The sequence below is a fragment of the Doryrhamphus excisus genome, linkage group LG1 (genome assembly GCF_037039965.1).
Source record: "Doryrhamphus excisus strain RoL-2023G ecotype Guam linkage group LG1, RoL_Dexc_Guam_v1.1, whole genome shotgun sequence".
Taxonomy (NCBI): Eukaryota; Metazoa; Chordata; class Actinopteri; order Syngnathiformes; family Syngnathidae; genus Doryrhamphus; species Doryrhamphus excisus.
Genome location: NC_136357.1, coordinates 18,072,007 through 18,096,494, shown reverse-complemented (window position 1 = coordinate 18,096,494; position 24,488 = coordinate 18,072,007). Strand labels below are relative to the sequence as shown.

The 24,488-nt window shown below is 40.4% G+C and overlaps 1 protein-coding gene across 2 annotated transcripts in view; it reads left to right on the top strand.

Annotated features, from left to right (window-relative positions):
• Nucleotides 1–24,488, top strand: part of kcnq1.2 (potassium voltage-gated channel, KQT-like subfamily, member 1.2) — a 202,821-nt gene that overhangs the window by 100,431 nt on the left and 77,902 nt on the right. For both annotated transcript variants that reach the window (XM_058076401.2, XM_058076398.2), the window contains one exon: nucleotides 24,117–24,192. In XM_058076401.2, the coding sequence (XP_057932384.2) occupies nucleotides 24,117–24,192 (76 nt within the window). The remainder of the gene's footprint in view (nucleotides 1–24,116; nucleotides 24,193–24,488) is intronic.

The following is a 24,488-nucleotide window of genomic DNA, read 5'->3' as shown; positions in this document are numbered from 1 at the left end:
ATAAATTAAAACAGACCGGTTTGAAAATCCGTGTAAATACAGCTGGAACCAGCACAGAAAGATTTCGAGATCTTTCAGAATCTGCACCTATTCCAGCTGTGCTTCCCGTGAAAACATATTGACACTACTTTTGTTGTCATTGCTGTGTGTGGAACTCAAATTGTTCCGGTCGCAGGCGAGACAATGGGTGGTGTTGGTGTGCTCCATAGCGACAGACAGTGGAGAGAGGATCCATATCATCGAGAGCAGGAAGCGACTCTCCGCCGGCTTTGTTGCTTTTGCACAAATCCCTGTTTTTTCCTATCTCAGCCGCATTACTGCCACGACGCTGCGCCTCGCCATGTGTGGGAGAGCCTTTGAGCTAGCCGTCATGTGTTAGTCTCTGTGGATGTTTGGATTGGTTGGAGCTATAAATTGATGTGAAATTCAGAATCCTTAAGCGCATGTTATATTCCATTTGGGCCATTTCTCCCAAGTTTTCCCTTTCCAATGGCACCCACCGAGGGCTGCTTATGCTGTTGTGGCCGATTACCGTCAAAGCAAACTGGCATGAACGCTTCGCTTCCTCTGCCCTGCATGGGAGTCAGCGCACCACATAACGCGACACCACATATGTCTTGCATTTGGACATTAAAGCTTGCTATTAGGAGATTAAATCGGGAGAAGGGGGAGGGGTGACATTCGGGGGCAAACCTCAGCTCCCACCGCCTTTAGTCACGAAGAGGGGGCTTTCCAGCTCAAGGCAGGTTCACTTTGGGCTAAAACATGAAGATGATTTTAATTTAAGCAAAAATATCTCAGAATTTCACTTCATAATAATATATATATATATTTTTTACAATACAGCATATCTAGTTTAGCCCTAGTCACCCTGAAATCACTACTTATTCTGTCAATACTTATACTTAATTACAGGGTAAACCCTGGACTGGTGGCCAGCCAATCACAGGACACATATAGACAAACAACCATTCACACTCACATTCATACCTATGGACAATTTGGAGTGGCCAATTAACCTAGCATGTTTTTGAAATGTGGGAGGAAACCGGACTACCCGGAGAAAACCCACACATGCACGGGGAGCACATGCAAACTCCACACAGAGATGCCCAAGCAGAGATTCGAACATCAACATGCTAGCCACTTGCCCACTGTGCAGCCCCATCTAATAAAAAAAAATTACATTCATAATTTTTTTAAATTCATAAAATTTTGTTCAAAATTATGTGATCATGTCATTTGACATGTGATCATGTCATTTGACTGATACTATAAATATGTTGTATTTGTGTGTAAGACGTGTGGTGTGCAGGGAGGGTAGGAAAAGGTAAAAATAGAAATCAACTAAATGATGCAATGTCAGCAGACATTGCAAGTGAATGCTGAAAAGCTGAAGCGAAACACTGAAAAGTTGTGAAAAAAAAAAAAAAAACAGGAGCAGGTCGGAAGCAGAAGCTGGACTGAAATGCTGTGGAAATACGCTAAAACGTAGAATGAAAGTACGAGTAAACTGGTAGTTTAAGCTCAAATCAGGAATTGACCCAACCATGTCTGGGTCTGGATCCAAGCACTCTAACAGTTGCACTATGAAACTGTTGGTAGTAAAGTTGGTAGCACAATTCTCTCATTTTGATGTGGAGAGTATAAGAGAATAGTGGCTTCTGTGTGATGAATGGAGAGGCGGGAGTTGAACCATGTACCTTTGCGTTGGGAAGCATGTATGTTATTAACCACGCCAAGCCACACCATCAGTGTTCTAGTTATTCAAAATTTCAAGTGACTTTTCACCAGCAGATGGCGCCATCTAAATTGGCCATTCATTTCTAATGGGAACATTTGCACAGAAAATATGAAATGACAAACTGGCAATGAATGAAACTGTTACGGCTGCATCCAGCAGCCATCGGCCTTCTTATTTTTCCTTTCCGCAATTTCAAGAAAGAACAGCGCCAAAGACTTCTGTCCTCTTCCTCCTGCCCCCCCCCAACCCCCACTCTGAGTGCAGCTGGAATTTATTGCTCTATTTACATCTTTTTTGCTTTGCTTCTTCCATTCTTTCACTTATTATTGATTGTTACGAGGCCCGAGTGTCTTGGGAACATGTCAGCCAAGTCATCATATCTTGTCATATCTTGACCTTCTACAGAAAATAAATAGTTGAATCTATACTGCTATAGAGTTTATAACATTACCCTACTGTACTCTTGTCCATTGAGAACATAGACTGACATGGGGGGGGGGGTGTACTCACTATTGTAAGATGCTGTATGCATTGAAGTGTTGGTGGTCCCCAAGGCGCCATTACACCATGGAGTGATGTCATGGCGAGGGCCAAAACAAACAAGCTGAGGGCGTGTGAGTGTGTCAGGTGTGTAGTTTAGCGGAGAGAAAGAGTCACTTCCTCCTCAGGATGTCGATGCTAATTTCCCGTTGTGGCTGCCGGTTCCAAGAGCTCATCGTGATTGCGTCCTTTCAGGGGTGGTGCGAGCTTCGCAATTATTCACTCAGGCGGGTTTTCCAGTTAGTCCAAAAGCAAACCTGAATGTTGAATTGTCGAATGCGACCAACTGCGACTTGGCCCTCCACGTTTCCCGGAAGTCAAAGCCTTTGGTCTAATCAGTCATTCCCAAAAGGAACAGAAAAGTCGGTGCATGTCCATGTCTGGTCCTCATTTGTTACAAGGGTAAAGGTCAAATTAGAGTTTGCCTTGTAAAAAAAGGGGGTCACTTTTCATCTTTCAGCAGACTCCAAATGGCTGGTAGCCATAAAAGCATCACCTATAAAGTGAAGTTGAAGATAAATTACATGGACACATCATTAGGTACTAGTGGTGTGCAGTCAAGACCGGGAAGGCCTTCTCTGCTGGCCCAACCATTACCAGAAGCACCGGCATTTCAAACTTAAATTGTAGTCTTTGTTCCATTAGATTGTATTAATTTATTCCCAACAGTCTATCACATTCATTTCATAGTGTTTATCTTTTGCCCAATCAGATTTCAGTGTGCTGCCATATGAATATAATGTGCTCAGGGCCTTCAGAAGGACGAGTGTAAGTTTGTGTGTGTGTGCATGCGGTATGAGTCATCTGCACACCTGTAGTGGGGGATTGTGGGAGTTGTAGAGTGTTCATTACAGCAGGCCTGAGTGATGTCTTGGCCTACGTGGGACCCTTGTTCATTGTCATCTGCCTTTCACTTAATTAGCCTTCACTCAGAACGGGTCATGGCAGTCCACTGAGGGAGAGGCCTTGTGCATAAACACACACACACACACATATGGATGGAAAGGCCAAGCAATCCACACACACATAACTACACTTCTGCACCTGATAAGCAAAGCACCTGTGCATCATTTAGAGGCAGATTAAAGCGACACAAGCTGGCCTTTGTTGTGCTGAAATGACATCATTTATGGTATGACAGCGGTTAGCAGCGTTAGCTTAGTTTAGCACAGTGATTTTCAACCACTGTGCCGCGGCACACTAGTGTACCTTGAGAAACCGTCAGGTGTGCCGTGAGGAATTATCCAATATCACTTTTTATAATTAACATTTATTAATCATCATTTGCAAATATTATGTCAATAGCCATTATGTCAATAGTATACATGGACCAAATATTCCAATTCACTTTGGTTTATTTGCTCAAACAGAAAGAATTGAACAGGGATGGAATATTCCTTTAACCAATCCGATTGAGGTATCTTGTACCCGCTCAAACGGAAAGTTGTCAGGGTGCCTTCTTCTTCCTGGTGTTTTTCTTCTTCTGTTGTTTATTGGCGGTTGGCAAGCAGCTTTCAATTGCATTAGCGCCATCTGTGAAACAGAATCTAAACCAGGGGTGGGCAAACTACGGCCCGGGGGCCACATGTGGCCCACCAAGCGTTTGAATCCGGCCCGCCAGTTGCTTTCTAAGTATTTCAACTTTTAACATACAAGCTGGCAACAAAGTCGGATTAAATATATATATATATATATTTTAAATTCAATTTTGTAATTTGATGTGGTCTGATGTTTAAAGTGCTCCTGAAAAAAGGGACACGAGAACATACAGCTGATAGTATGACACTTTTACAAATAAATTAGACAACTAATTCAATGCAGAATGTTAGAATAGAATTATAAGCGTAAAATATTGTGTGTGTTAAATATATTTTCCGGTGCCCCCCGGACAATTTTGTTAACTCAACACGGCCCACGAGTTAAAAAGTTTGCCCACCCCTGATCTAAACCCTTCTATACGCCATTCACATGTGCAGTTTTATTAAAAAAGAAAATATATATCTATATAAAACATGTCCTGAGTTTAATTATAAAATATTAGCAAGATTGAATTTGATCTTTTCCTGTTTAAATTTATCCCGGGTGCGTTCTTTCAGCGCATGCTCAGATATGACGTAACACGCAGATCCAGACGTTCTTCACTTTTAAAAATGGAGGCCAGCAATCGGCACTGGACTAAGCAAAGTTTGTTTTTGATTCAAACTAAATTTCAAGACTGGACAGACGAAAAACTGGCAATACGGAGTTATTCCAACAAGTGAAAGAAAAACTCGGGGAAGTCGGTATCACGTGATGTTGATGTTTACGTTTTACTGGGCATGCCCTATTGACTATTCTGTTGGATTTTCACGGTGCATGTAGACAAGAGATTGGAATATTCCTTTCCATGGATACCATTGTTTCCCGAAAGGTCATTCGGAAAGAGAAAAAGTGGTGATGTAAAAACGTGGCTACTGTGGAGTGTCTGTGGTGTAAAGACTGGCAGAGCAATGTAATATTGGTCCGTGTGGCAACAACTACCTTGTTCCTCCCATAGACTTATTGATGCACGGGTGAGGTCGTGGTGACATTTTGTGCCGTGTCTCAAAAAAGGTTGAAAAACACTGGTTTAGCATGCACGTGTGGTTGCGTCCGCCACTCAGGATGGAGGAGCATATCTTCACCACTTTAATGTAAGGAGCGTTTTTCAATGCCCGATGACAACTTGCGAGGTTCTGAGTGAAAAAGACAGGAAGCACGTTTCTTCTTGTACCCAGCTTGTCAAACAGACATTCTCAACGTAGTGATGACTTCAAAATAATAGTACCGTTTGCCGTCTGACTGTGTAAATCCATATCGCAGTCTTACAGCCAAGTACTATGTGGCTACTGTATATGAATAGTAGTACGCCACAGCAAAACGTCAACACTGTACGGCCATTGCATGAATTCTTTAGGAGGATTTAGCTCCATTTAACCCAAATCCCAAATATACCAAAATAATGAACCTGCACTTTTTAAAGTGGCTACATTGGCTCCCCGTCCGCTTCAGGATTGATTTTAAGATTCTCTTACTGGTTTTTAAATGTCTTAACAGCCTTAATGGCACCTTCTTATTTATCTGATCTGCTTTTACCATATCAACCCGCACGGGTGGACCCTGCGGTCCTCCGGCACTGGCCTTTTAACAATACCAAAACCCAGAACAAAAACCCACGGTGAGGCAGCATTTAGCCACTATGGCCCCCACCTGTGGAACAGCCTGCCGGAGAGCCTCAGGACTGCGGAGACTGTTGATATTTTTAAAAAAAGATTAAAGACACACCTTTTTTAATCAGGCTTTTAACTCATATTTTTAAACTTTTCTTATGTTTTATCTTTTAGTCCTATTTTATGCTTTTAGTCTTTAGCTTTTAACTCCAGTGTTTCCTCAGGGGGGGTCCTCCACACTGGGGGCTGTGTCGGGTCTGCTGAGGGGGTGCCATCCTTGGGTCCCTTCGACCCGGCCGGCTGGGGGTCCGCCCGTCTGTCGGAATCAGGGGGCCCGGGTGCTGGTCCCCCGATGGTACGGCCTGCGGCTCCTCCCAGTGTGGACGGCCCCAAAGGTGGCGTTTCCTTGATCCTCAGTGCCATGCCATGTCTCCCTACTGTGTGTGATTGTGTGTGTATGTGTGTCTAGTATGGAGGGTCGGAGGGAGGGGCCCATGCGCCCACGTGGACCACTTAAGGCGCCCGTGAGGCATCTTCTAAAAATAGCACTGGTCACAAATTATCATTGTTATTTTGTGCTTTAAATTTTCAATCAGAATTGCTTACCTTAATGTATTTTTTTAATCGTCTTATAACATCAAAAATTAAAACTAAAATAATTTATAACAAACTCTTACCTCAAGTCAAAGTTCATGTGTGCGCACGCGTCCGCTCACCGCTTTTCTGATATCGTGCAGCGGTGATGAGGAGTTAGCTTACTCGTGCAGTTTAGCCCCCAAAAAGGACTTACATTTTCCACAGTGTTTGGGAGGAAGAATTTTTCTTTACGTATTTTGAAGAAAAATGTATGTGTCTTATTTGCGGGACGAGTGTTGCAATACCAAAGCGGCACAATGTGGAGAGACACTTCAAAAGTTGTCACGAAAGCTTCAATGCGAGCTACCCACCCGGCAGCGCATTAAGGACGGAAAAGGCCCGTTTGTTAAAGGCAGCTTTGGACAAACTAAGGACTTTTAAAAAATATGTTTTTGTTACCATTATTGTGGAAAATAATGAACATTGATATGTGAGCAGTCGCTTCACATAGTGTTACTACTACTATTCCTTTTGTTCTCATTACTAAAAACTGATCTGTGCAGTTTTGTCATTTTGGAAGTTATGCATACTATCTGTGCTCACAAAGTAGCCCTCGGCCTCAAAAAGGTTGGTGACCCCTGCTGTAAAGCACTTTGTGTTGCATGTCTTTGCAGGAAAAGTGCTATACAAATAAAGTTTGATTTGATCTTGCTCAAATTGTCCTTGTCAGTCCCTGAAAGGATTGTACTAAATTGTGTGATTTTTGGGGCTATAAACCCTGAAGGAGAAGAGGGTTTTTAATTTTTTTTCACATTACTGTATTATATTATATTGCTTATGAAATGGTAATGAAAAGAGAAAGAAGATGAGAGTGAAAGAAGTGAAGAGAGGGTAGACGGAGTGCAATGTGAAAGGCGTGTGTCGGGCGTACCGTGTGTGCAAGTGATTCATGTGTTTGACGGTTACATCGTTAAACGTGCTGAAAAAGACACAACAAAAAAAAAAACGAAAAGGTGCCACCTATCGATGCTGATGAGTCAATACACACCGAATAGTTTTTAACTGTTTGATACCCAACATACGCATCACAGAGATTTAGTTCACTACAACACAATCGTCATGTTTTCTTTTGTGTGCTCATTACTTCTCTACGGAGTAATTGCACAGCCACAAGCTGTTTTTTGGATTGGTAAAAGTTCGACAAGAGGAGGAGGATGGTTGAGAAGAAGATTTGTGGTGGTTTTGTGTAGGCGGGCTTCCTCTTTTCCCCGCTCACTTGTCTTCCCTTTGCTCTGTCGGAGCTGTCAGGCTTGCATCCAGGCAGTAATGTGGAAATGTTGGCCCGGCCGGCGTCGTTGATTAAGTCTGTGCACGCGTCTGCAGAGAAGGAGATCCCCCCCCCCCCCTTTGCTGTGACACTCCTCCGCCTCCTCCTCCTCATTTCTTTGTCTTTTTCTTACATTTTGCATGCTTTCTTCCTTCTTTCTACTCCTCCCACTCTCACTTTTCTGTTTTTTATGAGTCGTCTAACTCCTTGTGTGCAACTGACTTTTTTCTTTTGTTTGCTCTCTTTCTCCCCCTGCCCTTTCTCTCGCTCTTTCTTTTCTTTCTCCCTGTTTCTTTTTCAATGTATACATTTGAGCTTGTGTGCCAGCTTGTGTTTCCCATGACATACTGGTTGTTTAGTCAGCAGAATTAGCTTAGCCAAATTTATCTGCGGGCCTACAATTGTCACCGTAATACAACATTTGGACAGTCTGAAGTCATACATACTACAAAATGCAGTTTTAATTGTCATCACACTACCACCACCATATTTTACTTTTGGCGTGATGTTCTTTTTCTGAAATGTGGCATTAGTCTTTTTCTTGCAAAATTTAAAATTTTGTCTCATCAGATAATAGCATATTTCTCCAAATGTCTTATTGTCAATTATTATCAATATGTTTCTCTCAAAATTGAGAGGAGCCTTAATGTTGTTTTGTTCAGCAGTGTTTTTTGTCTTGGAACTCTTCCATGTGTCTGTTAAAAATAACGCTGTTGGGCAGCACAACACGGAAAGTCCTCCCTATTACTTGAAAGTGTGACCAACCACAGTGGAGTGCGTGGAATAAATTAAAACAGAACGTTTTGACGGGGAGCACTAAAACCAAAGAAATACATCTGAAATAGGTGCAGATTCTGGAAGATCTAGAAAGTTTTGTGTGGGTTACTGTGTGTAGCTGCTCTATAGGAGTCCACAACTCATTACAAACGGCCAAAACATAGGTCCTCTTTAATGTCTTTAAATGCAACCATCATTGCTCATAATAACACAGTTTAAAGTTTTTTTAATGTATATTCTTCATGCATATACATACTGTTTATACTGAAATGTGCAAATGGTCCTTGTAACTTAGCAACTCATTCAATCCCAGACATTTTTCAAAAGCCATACCTCTCAGTATTGGCCATTTTTGATGGTTTTGGCTTATTTTTCAAGGCATATAAACATGGTATGTGCCAAAATAAAAATTGGACTCCCATCTTTCATCAGAAAAAAAAGTTTGTTTCTACCTTTTTCCATTCTTTAGTAATCAGCAGTACAATATAGGTAACTAATTAACTTGATTAATTAATTTCAAAAATTTCAAAAGTCAAAATCAAAAGTACCTTTCAAGCATAAGTTTAATTTTGACACAAATGACACAACATAAACAACACAAATATGGTTGTTTCACACAAAAAGAACAAATTTTTTAAAACTATTTACAATTTTCACATTTGCAACAGAACTATGTGTGCATGCATCGTACTTGTGTGTGTGCATTAAAATGTCCCTTTATTGTGTAAGCTCCTTCTCATCACATGGCGAGATGACGTTTCACTTCCTGGTTGCTGTGCAGTATGTGCTTCAATTGGAAAGATAGCCTTGCTCTTATAAAATGCTCTTCTGCCACCTTGGGGCCATTTTGTCGGCTTAAAACCAAACATGATCTCTTGCATTGTAGAGTTACATCATCACCTCGTTGTGCCTCTCTGGATATTAAAAAATGTAAAAGACAAGCAAGCGGCCTGGTTGAAATATATTATAATTTATAAATACATCTTTGGTAGCGAAGGAGTGCCATGCCTATTTGCTCTTTTCGCACAGTTTTGTTGTATGTTTTTTTTTTATTTTTATTTTATTAATGGCTTCCAAGCTGCAGTTTGGACAACCCTGCTACACTTACAATTAGTGTTTGAGTGATTAAGTGTTGTTTTTGTGTTCCTCACAAGCTTTTTTTCTTTTTATCTTTCACCACTGTGCAAATAATCCCAAAACAAACTCAAGCAAAGCACAATAATAAGGGAGTTGTTCATTAGCCAAGCGGTTCCCACTAATTTCCTACGGGTAATCAAAAGGGAGTTGCAGAATTGTGTTTGGCTTAACCCCTCACCCATGTACCTTATCAGCGCTGATATTTTCTCACTGCCACTAAATGCATGTGACGTAAGAAGCGACATTCAGTCTTTTAGTCGTTAATTCATGATCAAAATGTCAGGCTAGCTGCTTTGAAATGACCAAGAATGTAATGGTCTTTATATGAAGAGCTTGCAACCAAAAGGTGCTAAATCCAATTTTCACTAAGTTGCATGTTTTTCATGAGTTTTAATAGACCTCTGTCATGTGTATCCAAATCACATATTTTGGTATTGAAATCATTTTAAAAAAATATGAAAAAAAGTGATATGAAATTTATGCTTTCAACCAAAAGGCGCTATTTCCATTTCAGATTTCAACCAAAAGGCGCTAAATCCCTTTCTTTATTCTTTACTCTGATTTGCCCAAGTTTCCCATCGATTGATAATCTGACCAATCAGAGAGAAGAATACAATTGGCACTGCACATACAGAAAGCCAGTATCAGTGCGCATCCTGTTTTGTTTGTGTACATTAAGTACACGTATGATAGTTACAGTATGTTATGCAATTCAGGAGAACACAAATTGTGTTTTTACAGTATTCTGTAACATGGAAGTTTTTTTTACGCCATAAAAGGCATGTCTCTACCTTGACACCTCCAACTTTCATGAGAAACATTATTTTACTTGTACTAAAAAACATACAATGTAAAGAGTTTGTAATGAGATGATTTTTGTCACTGTCACCTTCATGGTGTAGTCAAATATGAGCACTGCTTTTCATAACATTTTTATTAATTTAATTAATAACAATTATTTTGTATTGTATGTTGAGAATGGCTTCTGTGTTGTAATTATTTTATTAGCATAGCACATTAAAGCACCTTACATTCTTTTACAACAATGCCATTGAAGAAGTTAAAGGTGACTTCAAATTTATTTCAACCAAAAGGCGCTAAATCCATCATTTCAGCCAAAAGGCGCTAAATCCGAAAAAAAATTAATTAAAAAAAATATATAAAATACATGGTGTGTGCAGGATTTTTATAGCATGCATTTTTATGACCTATATTGATAGCTCTTTCATTTGCAATACAGACTTGATGACCAAATAGATTGATATGTGGGTAGTTAAAAATCATTGATTTTCTCGAAATCAGTCAAAATGGATTTAGCGCCTTTTGGTTGCAAGCTCTTCATATCTTTGCACTTCTTCAGGGTCAATGACATCACTCTTTTGGACCATCCCGCATGTTCCTTAGATTTAAATCCCATAGTAAACATTTGGGAATGGATGGCAAGGGAAGTTTATAAAAATGGCCGTCACTTCCAGACAGTTGATGCCCTTGGAGTATGGTCCAATAGCCTCCTGGGAACACTCGCATCAGCTAGTTGAGTGGTGGTTTCTCACCCTGAAGGTTGTGGGTTCGATCCTCAAAGATACTAAACCCCAAGTTGCTCATGATGCAGCTTCTTGTAATGTTTTCCATGTTTTGTTTTTTTTCCTCCTTTGACGTGACAAGCAGTAATTAGCAGCCGTGTTGCCCCCCCAGCGGAAAGCATGACCAAAAAGAGGCTGACCATTGTTGTCAAAAAGCTTAATTAAAGAGTAACTGCCCCCCTCCCTTTTCCACTGAAGTCACACGTGAATGGAAGATGAATCCTGGCCTGAAAAGAAGCAATTTCTTGATGTAAACCTGGAAAAGACTCAGCCAAGAAATCCAGCAAGTCAGCGTCCATGTCTTCTCTTGTCTTTTCCTCTTGGGGCCGGGGCCGGGGGGGTCGGGGTTAAGCAGGGCTGAACACGGGTTACTCTGTGACCAGCACCACTGGCAGACCCTTGATTCCCCGAGCGCAATGGGGTGTTGTCCCCACGTGTGTGTGTGCGTGCTTTGGCATGACCAAGCGTCAGCCTCATGTGCTCGGATTATCGGCACACTATGAAAGAGAAACAGCCAATTTAATCCAAAAATGGCGGCTCTGCTTGGACAAGAGGCCTTAGTGCCAAGTGTTATCCTAGAAAATGACTTGGGTGGGGTGCACGCCAGCACCCCTAGCTACTACGAAAAAAAAAAAATCTTATCCATGCGTGTGGACCCCCCCCCACCACCACCACCCTCCACTGGCAGAAATAAATAGATTCTTTCTCTAACATGCCTAATCCTGCTAAACAGCAACAAATCCTATTAGGCCATGAATTATAAATCCTTCTTCTTCGCCACAACAATTCCTCCCTCGGCTGAGGAGAACTCTCCTCCTCTTTGGTGTAACACAATCATTCAAACCCCAAGAATTTTAGAGGAATGTGTATGTATGTACGGGACGTCCAATCAACGTTTATACGTATGTTTGCGCTAAGGCCTTCATGTTTCTGGTGTCTTGGACTGGGTTTAGTCTGTGGTTCTGGTTCTGGTGATTCTCTAGTGCTAAGCTAGCTCACATATGCAGACCCACATATCAGAAGAATGATAATTGCTCGGGAAACTAGGGGGGTACTTTACTCCTTGTTGATGAAAGGAACCTGTAAAATCCAGTGGTTGGACGTTGGCGTGTAACCTCGCTGTGACCTCAAGTGATGATAGCCATAGAGCCAAAACTTTTTTGGGGAGGCGCATACACACTTGCTTGTTAAATGTCACCTAAAACATTGACGAGACTATGAATCATAAACCTGACATTAAATGCTTGTTCTTTGGAATGATTACAAAGAAAAAAAATGTTTTTTGTGGTCATCTTATATGTGCCACATTATAGTTAGGGTTGTCTGATATAAAAGTAGGTGTTGTCTTATATTCAGGATTGTGTAATATTCAGGTAAAAACTCTAATGTTGGCACAGTTTCTTCCAGGATTTTGATTTAATTGCAATCTAGCACAAGCTTGTTATGTCACTGATATTAAAAACACAAAAAAGCTGTATTTTCGGGGGCGTCTTACATTTGGTCACTGTAACATGTTAATTTTTTGACAATATTTAGGTATTGCTATTTAGGGTTGTCTTATATTCCTATATACGTATATATATATTTTTGTTTTAAAACATATTTTCCCAAAAACACATCTTAAAAATAGGTGTTGTCTTATATTCAGGATCATGTAAATTCCAGGTGAATACTTTTATGTTGTCACAATTTCTTACAGGATTTTGATTTAATTACAATCTAACACAAGCTTGTTATGTCACTGATATTAAAAACACAAAAAAGCTGTATTTTCAGGGGCGTTTTACATTTGGGCACTGTAACATGTTAATTTTTTGACAATATTTAGGTATTGCTATTTAGGGTTGTCTTATATATTATATATATATATATATATATATATATATTATACAATTTCTAACAGGATTTTTATTTAATTACAATCTAGCACAAGCTTGTTATGTGTTATATAACACATTTGTTTCTCTTAAAAAAAAGCTGTACCTTAGGGTCGTCTTACATTTGGGCATTGTAATGTTTTTTCATTCATTCATTCATTCATTTTCTACTGCTTTTCCTCACAAGGGTCTCGGGGGTGCTGGAGCCTATCCCAGCTGTCTTTGGGCGAGAGGCAGGATACACCCTGGACTGGTGGCCAGCCAATCACAGGGCACATATAGACAAACAACCATTCACACTCACATTCATACCTATGGACAATTTGGAGTGGCCAATTAACCTAGCATGTTTTTGGAATGTGGGAGGAAACCGGAGTACCCGGAGAAAACCCACTCATGCACGGGGAGAACATGCAAACTCCACACAGAGATGGCTGAGGGTGGAATTGAACCCTGGTCTCCTAGCTGTGAGGTCTGCGCGCTAACCACTAGACCACCGTGCAGCCCCTGTAATGTTTTTTTTTGACAAAAACATTTTTATTGCAATCACCAGTTGTTATTTGAGTAATATTTCAAACAAAAAATTTTTTGTCATATTTTTTGTGCCCTGAAAAATAGGTATTGTCTTATATTCTTATATAATTTTTTTGTCTTAAAACACATTTTTTAATGTTTAAAATCATGAAAATATGACGAGATACTGTAAGTAATACATGTTATGATCACAGCATGTATGTAAATTGATAAAACGTTTAGTTAATTTTTTGAGGGCTTCGTAGTCTAAAGAGTTGCATCCCAATGACGTGCATTGTTAGCCAGCTCATATTAACTTGTTTCCTCGCATTATAATGCACAGAAAAGGGAAATACATATGTTTTCATGTTTCAAATAAGGATCGTGAATGATGGGCAAAATTCCCCAAAAAGTGCAGTTCCCCTTTCAGTACTGTACTGGTCTGACAAAGGGTTCTTGTATTTTACAAGTGGTGCAGTGCAAAGTGCAGCACAGGTGTGAGGTCTGGTACTGTTCCGGCGTACAGAGGCCGCATTGTTCCGTGTTTTTGGGTGTGGTCAGATGTTTGACTCTCGGTTTCATACAGTCCACTTTTAAAAGCATCGTGTCCAAATACGGGCAAAGCACTTCGACCATTTCAAGGCTGATAGTTTTGCAAGAATTCAACTGAAAATGTTCCATTCTAATTTTTCTGTCCATAATACTTTGGTTCGGGACTAGCGTGACCGACATGCGTGCTCCAAATGAAGAATGCCACACCTCAGGCCAAGCATTTCCTCTGAGCGTCAGCGCCAAAGAGTCATTAAGCCCCTGAGTCCGTCCAAGTCTCTAATTAGAGTCACTTTGAAGACCAACTACATCCTTCTCTTGCGGCTATGTGCCTAAGGCCTGGAACATTAACCCCGGGACACTGACTCAGTCTGGTCACTTCTCCCTCCCAGACTCCGAAATTACTGCCCCACAACCCCACCCCAGAGTGTGACGATCCTCATGGAAGGATTCAAACAAATCTTCTCTGCATTTACGCTTTAAAATACTCTTTAAACAAGCTATTTTTCCCACGGTCTGTCTAATATTGCAGACCGGACTAGCGTTCAGGGTTCTGTCAAGGAGAGTTCAGTTGTTAGATCTCGGCAGTGACCTGTCAGCGTAGCAAGAAGGAACGCTCATTAAAAATGTCTGAAGGCGACAACATGTCAGTTTGTTTTATTTTCATTGGCGGGATTCTTTAAGAAGAGGCGACGTAATGACACGTTTGAGGTGTGTGCACACGTCAGTCAAGAGCGTTAACGACCCAATCACGATACGCCCCTCTGTGGTTTCAAGGATGTGGCTTAGTGTGAGTGACAGCGGATCAAACACGGACTCTTGTCTAGCTGTCATCTGCTTGGTAAAGAGCTGAGGGCCCCAGCGTGTCTTGATCAGCGCGCATTGATCTTGGATATCAAACAACTGTTGCATCACAGGCCAAGTTTCAGCTGCTGCTGCTTTCTATCTGCTTTGTAGTTCCAATGAACCTCAGGCATCAAAGGAAAGGGTGCAACAATGCCACAGATAAAAATCTGTATTTGGCGTAGCGTTGTTTCATTTCAGAGCAATTTGAAGTGCATTTGATAAGACCTCGGCCGAGATCATGTGACTGGAAGCATCACACAAGACAAGAAAGGGGAAGTGAGAGAACATGGAGGAGTGTAGCCTGCATGCACATAATTCAGTTCCAAATGTGAAAACTGTGAATAGTTCTTGCTGTTTTTTGGTAAATAAATACTTATTTTGGTATTTTAAGATATTTGAGCTGTTACAAAAGAAAAAAAAGCTTGTTTCACCCCTTTTTTTGGTTGAGAAATGTACCAACGTTCTACTGCTGATTACTAAAGAACAAAAAAGGTAGAAACTTTTATTTCTAATGTAAGACAGGAGACAGTTTAATCTAATTAATAATATTTAGACATTGATGGAACAGACACAGCAAAAGGAATAAAAGGACAATTCATAATGCCGCCTACAGAGAACATAGAACGCCTTATTTCTAAAATCACAAATACTTCAACTTGCTGATATAGTTCATCTTTAAACAGCTAAAATAATGCATAAGGCTAAAAATAAGCAATTAGCTAAAAATGTCATCCAATACTTCTCTTCAAGAGAGGAGAAATATGATCTCAGGGAAGAAGTACATTTGAAACACTTCTATGCTAGGACTACGTTATGCTAGCCATAGCATTTCAGTATGTGGAATCAAACTATGGAATGGATTGAGTAAGGAAATCAAACAATGCACAACGATGAGCCAATTCAAGAAACAATACAAGCAGTTGATGTTTGCTAAATACAAGGATGAAGAGTCTTGAACCAGTCATGATGTGCTATATATATCACTATATTGACACTTACTATGGTACCCATTATGGCATTGGATGCTCATATCACCTTGTACTTCGGTACGAGGTGCATTATTAAAAAAACAACAACCTTAAACTGTATTATGGAAAGCAGGAAGTGAACAAATGTAACAGTTAGTGATTGTAAAAGTACCAGATGGAGGGGTAGGATTTAATAAGCTTTGCTTCTTCCTACTCCTTTTGGACATGTGGAACTGTGAACTGATTATGGGATGCACTCAATTGGAATCTGATGCATGTTCAAATGAAATAAAACCATTACCATTAGCATTACCATTACCAAAATCAGGTTTCATCAGCGATTGAGTGGGTGTTCCCTTATTGCTGCTTTGTCAAGATGGTTGGGAAACCGTTTTTGTGTTAATACAACATCATAGTACGACTACCGGCCACTCTTTATAATTCATATCACGCCAACCTCTGGGACTTTTTAGATCAAACATCTTCATCCCCCCACAAAGATGTGATAAAGAGATGTCTGTTTTTTTGGGGGGGGGTAGAGCAGAAGGAGAGCGCATCTCTTTGATGAGCAAAGCTGTAAAGCTTATCTCCCTCCTCACTACCAGTACGTTGACGTGGAAGACTTCAAGGTTACAGGATACTTAATGATGTCCTGCCAAAGGGGCTGTGACTTTTAGAGAAGAAGGGTTAACAACTCCGAGATCTCTGAGATAATAATCTCCTGGAGGAGTGGGGGTGCGGCTTGGGGGGGGGGGGTTTAAGGGCGCCTCTTGACTCATCGCAACTTGCAGCTCGGCAGTGAAGGAAGTGCACTTTCATCCACAGCTCGTCCAGCAGCACAACAAGGAAGTTTATTAAAGTCAGAGTTTGTCTAACCTTCATCTCTATATTAATAATAATAATCATACAGCTTGGACACCTCTTGTGTTATATCTTTTTAAGAGACAATACTACAGAAAGATACTTCAGAGTAGTCCGTGTACAGGTTTCATGGCTGGGTGTTGATAGTGCTGTAGATCTACACTGCTATACAAGCTGTACACTCACCAGGGGCGTCACTAGGTTCTGAGGACACGGGGGGCTTAGCCCCCTGGACATGCACAGGTAATGAATGAATGTAGTAAACATTCAAAAAAATCAAAAAAACAAATAACGAACAAGAACCGGGATATAACGTTCCCACTTTTGGACAGACTTAGTAGAGATACTGTAGAAATCCTCCCCCTGAGGACTCTAAATGGGTTTCGATTAGAGGATAAGGGAATCTTAAAGAACCAAATTATAGAATGAGAACCAGATTGTTTATTCCTGACAACAATACCTAATACAGACGTCCGGGCTTATCTGCAGTCCCTGTACGCCTACAAGTAAGCGGGTCTTATTACAGCGCAGCTGCAAAAAAAGCACCCTTCCTTTCCCTGCCCGGCCTTTTATACGCTCAAGATTGTGTAAGAGGCTGGATTCTTGGACCAATCAGCTTTCGTCACTGCCCTTGTTTGAACCACTTTCATGGTGTTTCTGCTTTCGTTTGTTCGCTGAGGCACCAAGGCGTCTGGAACATTCTGCTTTTCTTTTGATGCAAAGCTAGCTGTCATATGCGTACTCGATGTTTCCACCTTAACTGTCAGTTGTCACGTTAGTTATAAGTATCTTTTGTCTGTATTTGTGAGACTATGTGTTTGTTTTAGCTTTTATCTTTAGCTAGCAAAATTGAGCAAATACCTTCAATACTTTTACTAATTGTTTTAGGCCACCATTAAGTAACCACAAGTACACACAATCACACACTGCAAAACCGCTGCTCAAGCTCTGCAACCATTCTGTCCGGTGGACAGTGATCAATTATATAATAATCATTATTATTACTATCATCATTATTCTTCTTCTGATTATTACTACGACTACTGTCAGTACTATTATTGGCTTGCTTATTAGCCTGCTTTTGCCCTATTATATGAAATTTGCCAGGATTTTTTTTGTAAAAAAAAGAAAAAGAAAATCAATACAAAAAAATCAATACAAAAAATCAATACAAAATATGAAATTATTTAGGGCCTTATAATAGGCCTAATGACCCCACTGACACTGACTACCCTTAGTTGCACTTCAAATGGAGGAAACAGAAGGAGGAAGGCAAGTAAACATTTTCCTCTTGCTACATTTTTTCCCTCCCAATTAGAGCACACATCCTCATCAGCAAAGGAGGCGGGCGGGAGACAATTTTCCCAAAAAGTAGGGCCTCGTGCTTTTCATGTTATGCTATTGTTTGTGTGTATTTCCTCCTATGTAGACGAGGCAGGAAAAAAGGCAGCGGGGCCGGCGCACTTTGATGTTCATGTTTTATGGTCCCATGTCTCTTAAGTCCTTTTGTTGTCCCGTCTCCTAATTAAGATCTCAGAGCGACTTGTTGACTCCACAAAGACTCTTGTTTGGGCAGTGGGAGGGTGTGTGTGTGTGTGGGTGTGTCTGCCTTGGCTGGGACGTAGCTGGAGAGCAACATGGATTAGCCCCCCCGCCCCCTGCCCCCCTGCCAACATACAAAAGCATAGGCTTGGACACAAGAATTGAGTCATTCATTTACTGTTGGAGGGCCGCTTAAGTGGAGTGTAACAGCACCGAGCGCTGTTGCGTCACAAATTCCTGCTCAGAAACAAGTGGCTCCTTCTTGAAAAAAATATGTTTTTTTATGCTTTTGTTCTGGGGGTTATGTTGTCATTGGCGTTTGTTAAATAAGATTACATGGGGGAAAATGTCATCCAATTACTGTTCAGCATATTTAGCTCAATTAAGTCTTTCTGTACACTACAAAAAGTGTCTTCTAACTTTTGACTGGAAGTGTGTATATCCTCCAAATTTGTGTGAGTGATATATAATAATAATAATATTGGACAAAAAATAATATTCATAATATATGAAAATAATAAATAATATTTGAACCCTAGCTGTGAGGTCTGCACACTAACCACTCGACCGTTGTGCCCCAAAAAAATAATATTTATATTTTTTAAATATTTAAGTTGCACTTCTTTATCTGTCAAGAAATTCTGATTCAGACTTCCATATAGAACTTATTGCTTGTAGGCACACTGTACATTCTGATAAACTACTGTTTTTCTGACATGAGTGACCTAAACTAAGAAAAATGTTCACTACTTTTGTTCTGGATGCCTTTTGCTTGTAGACAGTGTTACAGAACTAAAACTGGTAATGTCAAAAAGGAGAAATGTGATGATAACCATAGAACCAGAAATAAAAATTGCTAGGAAATGTTTCAGCTACCTGAGTACAAGATAAATATCAGTCTGTGTGTCTTGGAAGTTTGTATTTTTATTTTCCTTTACATAATATGGCGGATAGGGGGAACTTATGCTTATGTGTTATGTGCAAGTCAGTACATCAAGGGTTGTACTGAACCATTACTAGAAGACACACAAGCAGCTCCGAAATAAAATACCATTGAGCAGCGACCGCTGCTTATTTATCCCTGGAGTGAACTCAAATAGTGTTATTGTAAGATTTTGAGAATTGATATATAGATGGAATTCCACTATAGAAATTCAAAATGAAAAACCTTACTTACCATTTCCATTCTAGTAATAATGTATTGTATTATGCTATACACTTCTATAACCGATGTAAAAAATATAGATCTCTCACAAAGGGAGAGTAAGTACGTACAAATAAAAAAAAAAATCACTAGGATGCTTTAACTGGAATCAGTACACATAGATAAAGTGATAGTTAATATTTTTTGACAGGAAGTTATTAACTTAACTTATTAACTTAGTGACTTAGTCCACCACGTCGTCTCGTGAGCTGAGTTCTGATTGCATTACAGTGATGAGGAACGTTGTTGTGGTTAGTTGCCGGGGCCGCTTAAGTAAAGAGTTTGGTTCCTAAAAACATGTGTTCAAAAGAGTAATAAATTGGCATCATAAAAAACAATCCCTTTAAGTTTTGTAGTTAATGGACAACGTTTTATTGACCTATTGAAAGGCATATACATTTGATAGTTCAATTAAAATAAACTGTGCATTTCTTTAATTTAATTAGGTCCAACATCATACTTTATGGAAAAGCTTGCGGTTGTTAGTATTTGAGGCTCATTTTCTATCCTCCATAGACAGTTGGTGAACCACATTCACCAGATCACTGGAACCCTTCACGCACCATTCACTGTAGAAAGTAGAAACAAAGAAAGATTTTTATCTTGTGAAGACAAAATGATGTTCTAAAAGGCATACCAAACTGTTCTCACCGCAAACACTTCACCCAAGACCCAACAGCTGACTCTAATATGGGGACTTGAGTTTGTCAATCTGCAGCAAAACAGACAAACAACATTATTGTCATTGCAAAATTCTACTTCTAAAATTCTACTGCTAAAAGAGCAGTAAGGTGTCAATACTTTCTAAAAACATTCCTGTCCTTTCCAGGAGAGGAATGAAGATTATATATGTGTGAATGAGAAGGACCCAAGTGGAAGAGTGAGGTTACAGGGAGAAGAGATACAGAAGGTGGAGAATTTTAAGTACTTGGGGTCAAAGTTCAGAACAATGGGGATTGTGAAAAGGAGGTGAAGAAGCATGTGCAGGCAGGATGGAACGGGTGGAGAAAAGTGTCAGGCGTGATGTGAGATAGAAGAGTTTCAGCTAAAATGAAAGGAAAGGTATACAAAACTGTGGGGAGACCAGCCATGTTGTTTGGTCTAGAGACGGTGCCACTGAGGAAACGACAGGAAGCAGAAATGGAGGTAGCAGAGATGCGGATGCTGGGAGTGACCAGGATGGATAGGATCAGGAAGGAGTACATCAGAGGGTCATTGCATGTTAGAGGCCTTGGAGATAAAGTCACAGAGGCCAGACTGAGATGGTTGGGACATGTCCAGAGGACAGATAGGGAATATATTAGTCAAAGGATGCTGCCAGGTAGGAGGCGTAGAGGAAGACCAAAGAGGATGTTTATGGATGTAGTGAAGGAGGATATGAGGGTAGTTGGTGTGAGAGAGACAGATGCAGAAGACAGGGTTGGATGGAGGAGATTAATTTGCTGTGGTGTCCCCTGAAGGGAAAAGCCCAAAGAGAAAGATGAAGGTGATACAATTTTTTTTTAATTAAAAAGAAAAAAAATTACATTTTTTAAAATTATTATTTTATTTTTTTATTTTTATTTTTATTTTTTTTCATTTAATTTTATTAATTATTTGTTTATTTTTGTAAATAAACAGAATATTGGACAAGACTTAAAGTGTATATTGTATGGGACTCCCACGCAATATATATTTAATGTAATGTGTTTCTATGGGTGATTAGCTGAATTAATGGGAAGTAAGTGAAGATGATGATTTACATTAAAGTTCATCAAATGTATTGACAATGCCATTACTGTAATACATCTTACATTGTGTAAATACACCCATCTATGTAATATAATACCAGTACTTTTAAATTAAACAGAAAAGGTTCCAATGTAGGTGCACAAATTGGCATAGGTCTGTGTTTCCTATATGACATGGGGATGTTTACCGTAAAATAATGAAATAAAATGTGATGACATCACACACACTTGGTGTTAAGCCACCCTCTTAGCAGATATGCTGCATAAACACGGAGTGGCTTAACAGCGATACCAGCAGATGGCTGAAAGGTCACCTGTTCCCCTGAGAGTGTACTTGAGGTGAAATAGAAGCCGCTGAAACACGGGGCCAAAATCACGTATCTGTTTCTTTCTTTTCTGTTGCAAAAATGCAAAGCGCACTCGACATTCCGCCCAAAATGTACACGGAGTGTGATTGTGCATGGGAAGACTATGCTGACAAGTAATGAGCTTTGATTTGTTGCACTTTGTGTGCATGCGTCGTCCAGCTGTGTCGTCGCCTGTGTTCCCATCACTTGGGTGAGCGTGAGCCACACAGTCAACAAATGTTCCGTCCCGGCTTCTATTTGCACTCCACACACAAATCATGCAAACATGCAGCTGTCACACACTCTGGGCTTAGAAGGACATGCGCCTCAGAGAGAAAACAAACACAAGTGCATGCCGTACACTCACGACAGTATGGGAGGATGACTTGTGTGTGAGTGTGTGTGTTGTTTGCATCTAGCGGTTTCTGCTTCAGCATTTAGCTCCATACCAGTGGGTTTTTTTTCTCCTTTGTGTTGACACAGATGTGCTGCTATGAGACCAGGGGACATGCTTTTTGGGAGTATTTTAGTGCAAAGCGGGCCTGTTTTTCCTCTCGTTCTCTTTGCGCAAGGCTACATAGCCTTTTGGGAGAGGCCATATTTAAAATTTAAATGTGCGTGTCAAGATAGTACACGGACACTTGTGATTCGGCTTGACCGAAGGCCAGTTCTTTAGCACTGCTTGTGTTTTTATATGGAAAGTAATAGGTGGGGCACCAACCACTAATGGTAATGGTAATGGTTTTATTTCATTTGAACATGCATCAGATTACAATTGAGTGCATCCCATAATCAGTTCACAGTTCCACATGTCCAAAAGGAGTAGGAAGAAGCAAAGCTTATTAAATCCTACCCCTCCATCTGGTACTTTTACAATCAGTAACTGTTACATTTGTTCACTTCCTGCTTTCCATAATACAGTTTAAGTTTTTTTATTATTATTTTTTAAATAACGCATCTCGTACCAAAGTAGGAGGTGATATGAGCATCCAATGCCATAATGGGTACCATAGTAAGTGTCAATATAGTGATATATATAGCACATCATGACTGGTTCCACATACTGAAATACTATGGCTTTTTAACGTAGTCCTAGCATAGAAGTGTTTCAAATGTACTTCTTCCCTGAGATCATATTTCTCCTCTCTTGTAGAGAAGTATTGGATGACATTTTTAGCTAATTGGTTGTTTTTAGCCTTATGCATTATTTTAGCTGTTTGAAGATGAACTATATCAGCAAGTTGAAGTATTTGTGATTTTAGAAATAAGGACTTAGTATGTTCTCTGTAGGCGGCATTATGAATTATCCTTACTGACCTTTTTTGCAGTACATTTAGTGAGTGAAGATTGCTTTTATAGTTATTAGCCCATATTTCCACACAATAAGTAAGATATGGTAGAACCAGAGAGCAATAAAGAGTGTGGAGTGATTTCTGATTGAGAACAAATTTTGCTTTGTTCAATATTGAAATATTTCTGGCCACCTTATGTTGTATATTTGTAATATGAAGTTTCCAGCTCATATTACAAATATACAACATATGAAGTTTCCAGCTCATATTACAAATATACAACATAAGGTGGCCAGAAATACTTACTCTAGGAGGAAAACTGCAACACTGTCTGTCGAGCACTAGCAACAGTGGCACCTATTATGCTCATTTATCTTTTTAAAATGTCCGCTTTTAACATACAGCTAACATCCGGAAGTAGAGATTGGACAGTTTCTCAAGAAAGAGGAGAAAAGAGGTGTAAAGATGTGTGTCAAGAAGGGTTTTCTACAGCATCTGTAACGTCTAGTGTGTTTTGCGGGACTACCAGTGGTTAAAAACCTCAGGTAGAGCCACTGATTGTAGTGGTAAATGGCTATTAGCAACCCCGCCCCCTGTATGCACACTCTATAATGCTACACAGACAAGCACTTTTGGTCCATGACTTACACAAAATAAACACAGTTAGGACACTGATAAATTGTTATTTACTGCTTGCTCTTCTGACTCGTCCACATGACCAAGTAATATTGGAAAGACGTCGGACTTTAGCAAGTTTTTTGGCTAGTCCAGCTGCATACCGGCCCATGTTCACGACACAGTCCGTTGACAGATTAAAATGCATTTCTTTAGCTGGTAGGTTATGAGGAACTCCAACCACTTGTGTCTGATGGGGGCGTCTCTAGGAATTGTAAACAAATGTGCCTTTCCCTTACGAACCATTGGTAGCGACGCAAACAGAGAAGCTGAGCTTGGGGGAAGGGCAGAGAGTTTATCTGGCTTACATCCACGCCCATATAAGGAAGCCCGGGCCCTCTGTGACATCACAAAGGGGCAGTTTTACCACGTCTTCTGAAACCAAGCGTTTTGAGCCATCACAAACTTCTTTCAGGGCTCACTTCCAAATGCGCAAACCTCATTATCTGTCACAGGTCATCCGTAGCCTGATGCAGCTCGCACGCAGCAAACGTTCCTCCTGCACTGGAAGTGCGACATCATGTCTGCATGCTCTCAAAATCTATACTGAAACGGTACTCACCGCGTACGGATGCGCAAATGTTGCCCATGTTTTTGCAAGTATGGAAGGTTGGGACTGCCGTCTCAGTGATGCACGGCTATATTCCCTCTCGTGCATGCGTTCAGTGATAATAATTTATGGGAGTGTGTACGCAACATGCCAAAATTAACATGCTTTTTTTTTCCACACCACCCTCAGTTGGAGCACGGCTACATTGCACCCCAATACACGCACTTTGTCCTGATTATGGGTTGTGTGTTGGACTAAAAGTGTCTCTTGTCTGTTGTGTGCTGTCCCAGGTTGTCTCACGCCCAGAGGTCAGCGGTGAAAGTCCTGCGTAGAATGCAGTACTTTGTGGCCCGCAAGAAGTTTCAGGTAAGGTAAAAATCAAAGAGATGCTAAAGAGGGTGGAATTGAACCCTGGTCTCCTAGCTGTGAGGTCTGCGCGCTAACCACTCAACCGCCATGCCACCTTGTCTATGTTGTCTTGAGGCAAATTAGCTATTTAGGCTGAGCTATTCTTTTCATTCAGTTGGTGGTCGGAGTAGTCCAAACAGAAGCGGTTAGAGGTTGCTGCATGAGATTTCATATTAGCTTCCACTCCACCTGTCCACATAACTGCTTCCTGAAGTTGCACTCTGTGCATCATGGGAAATTAATTTTTTGAGCCA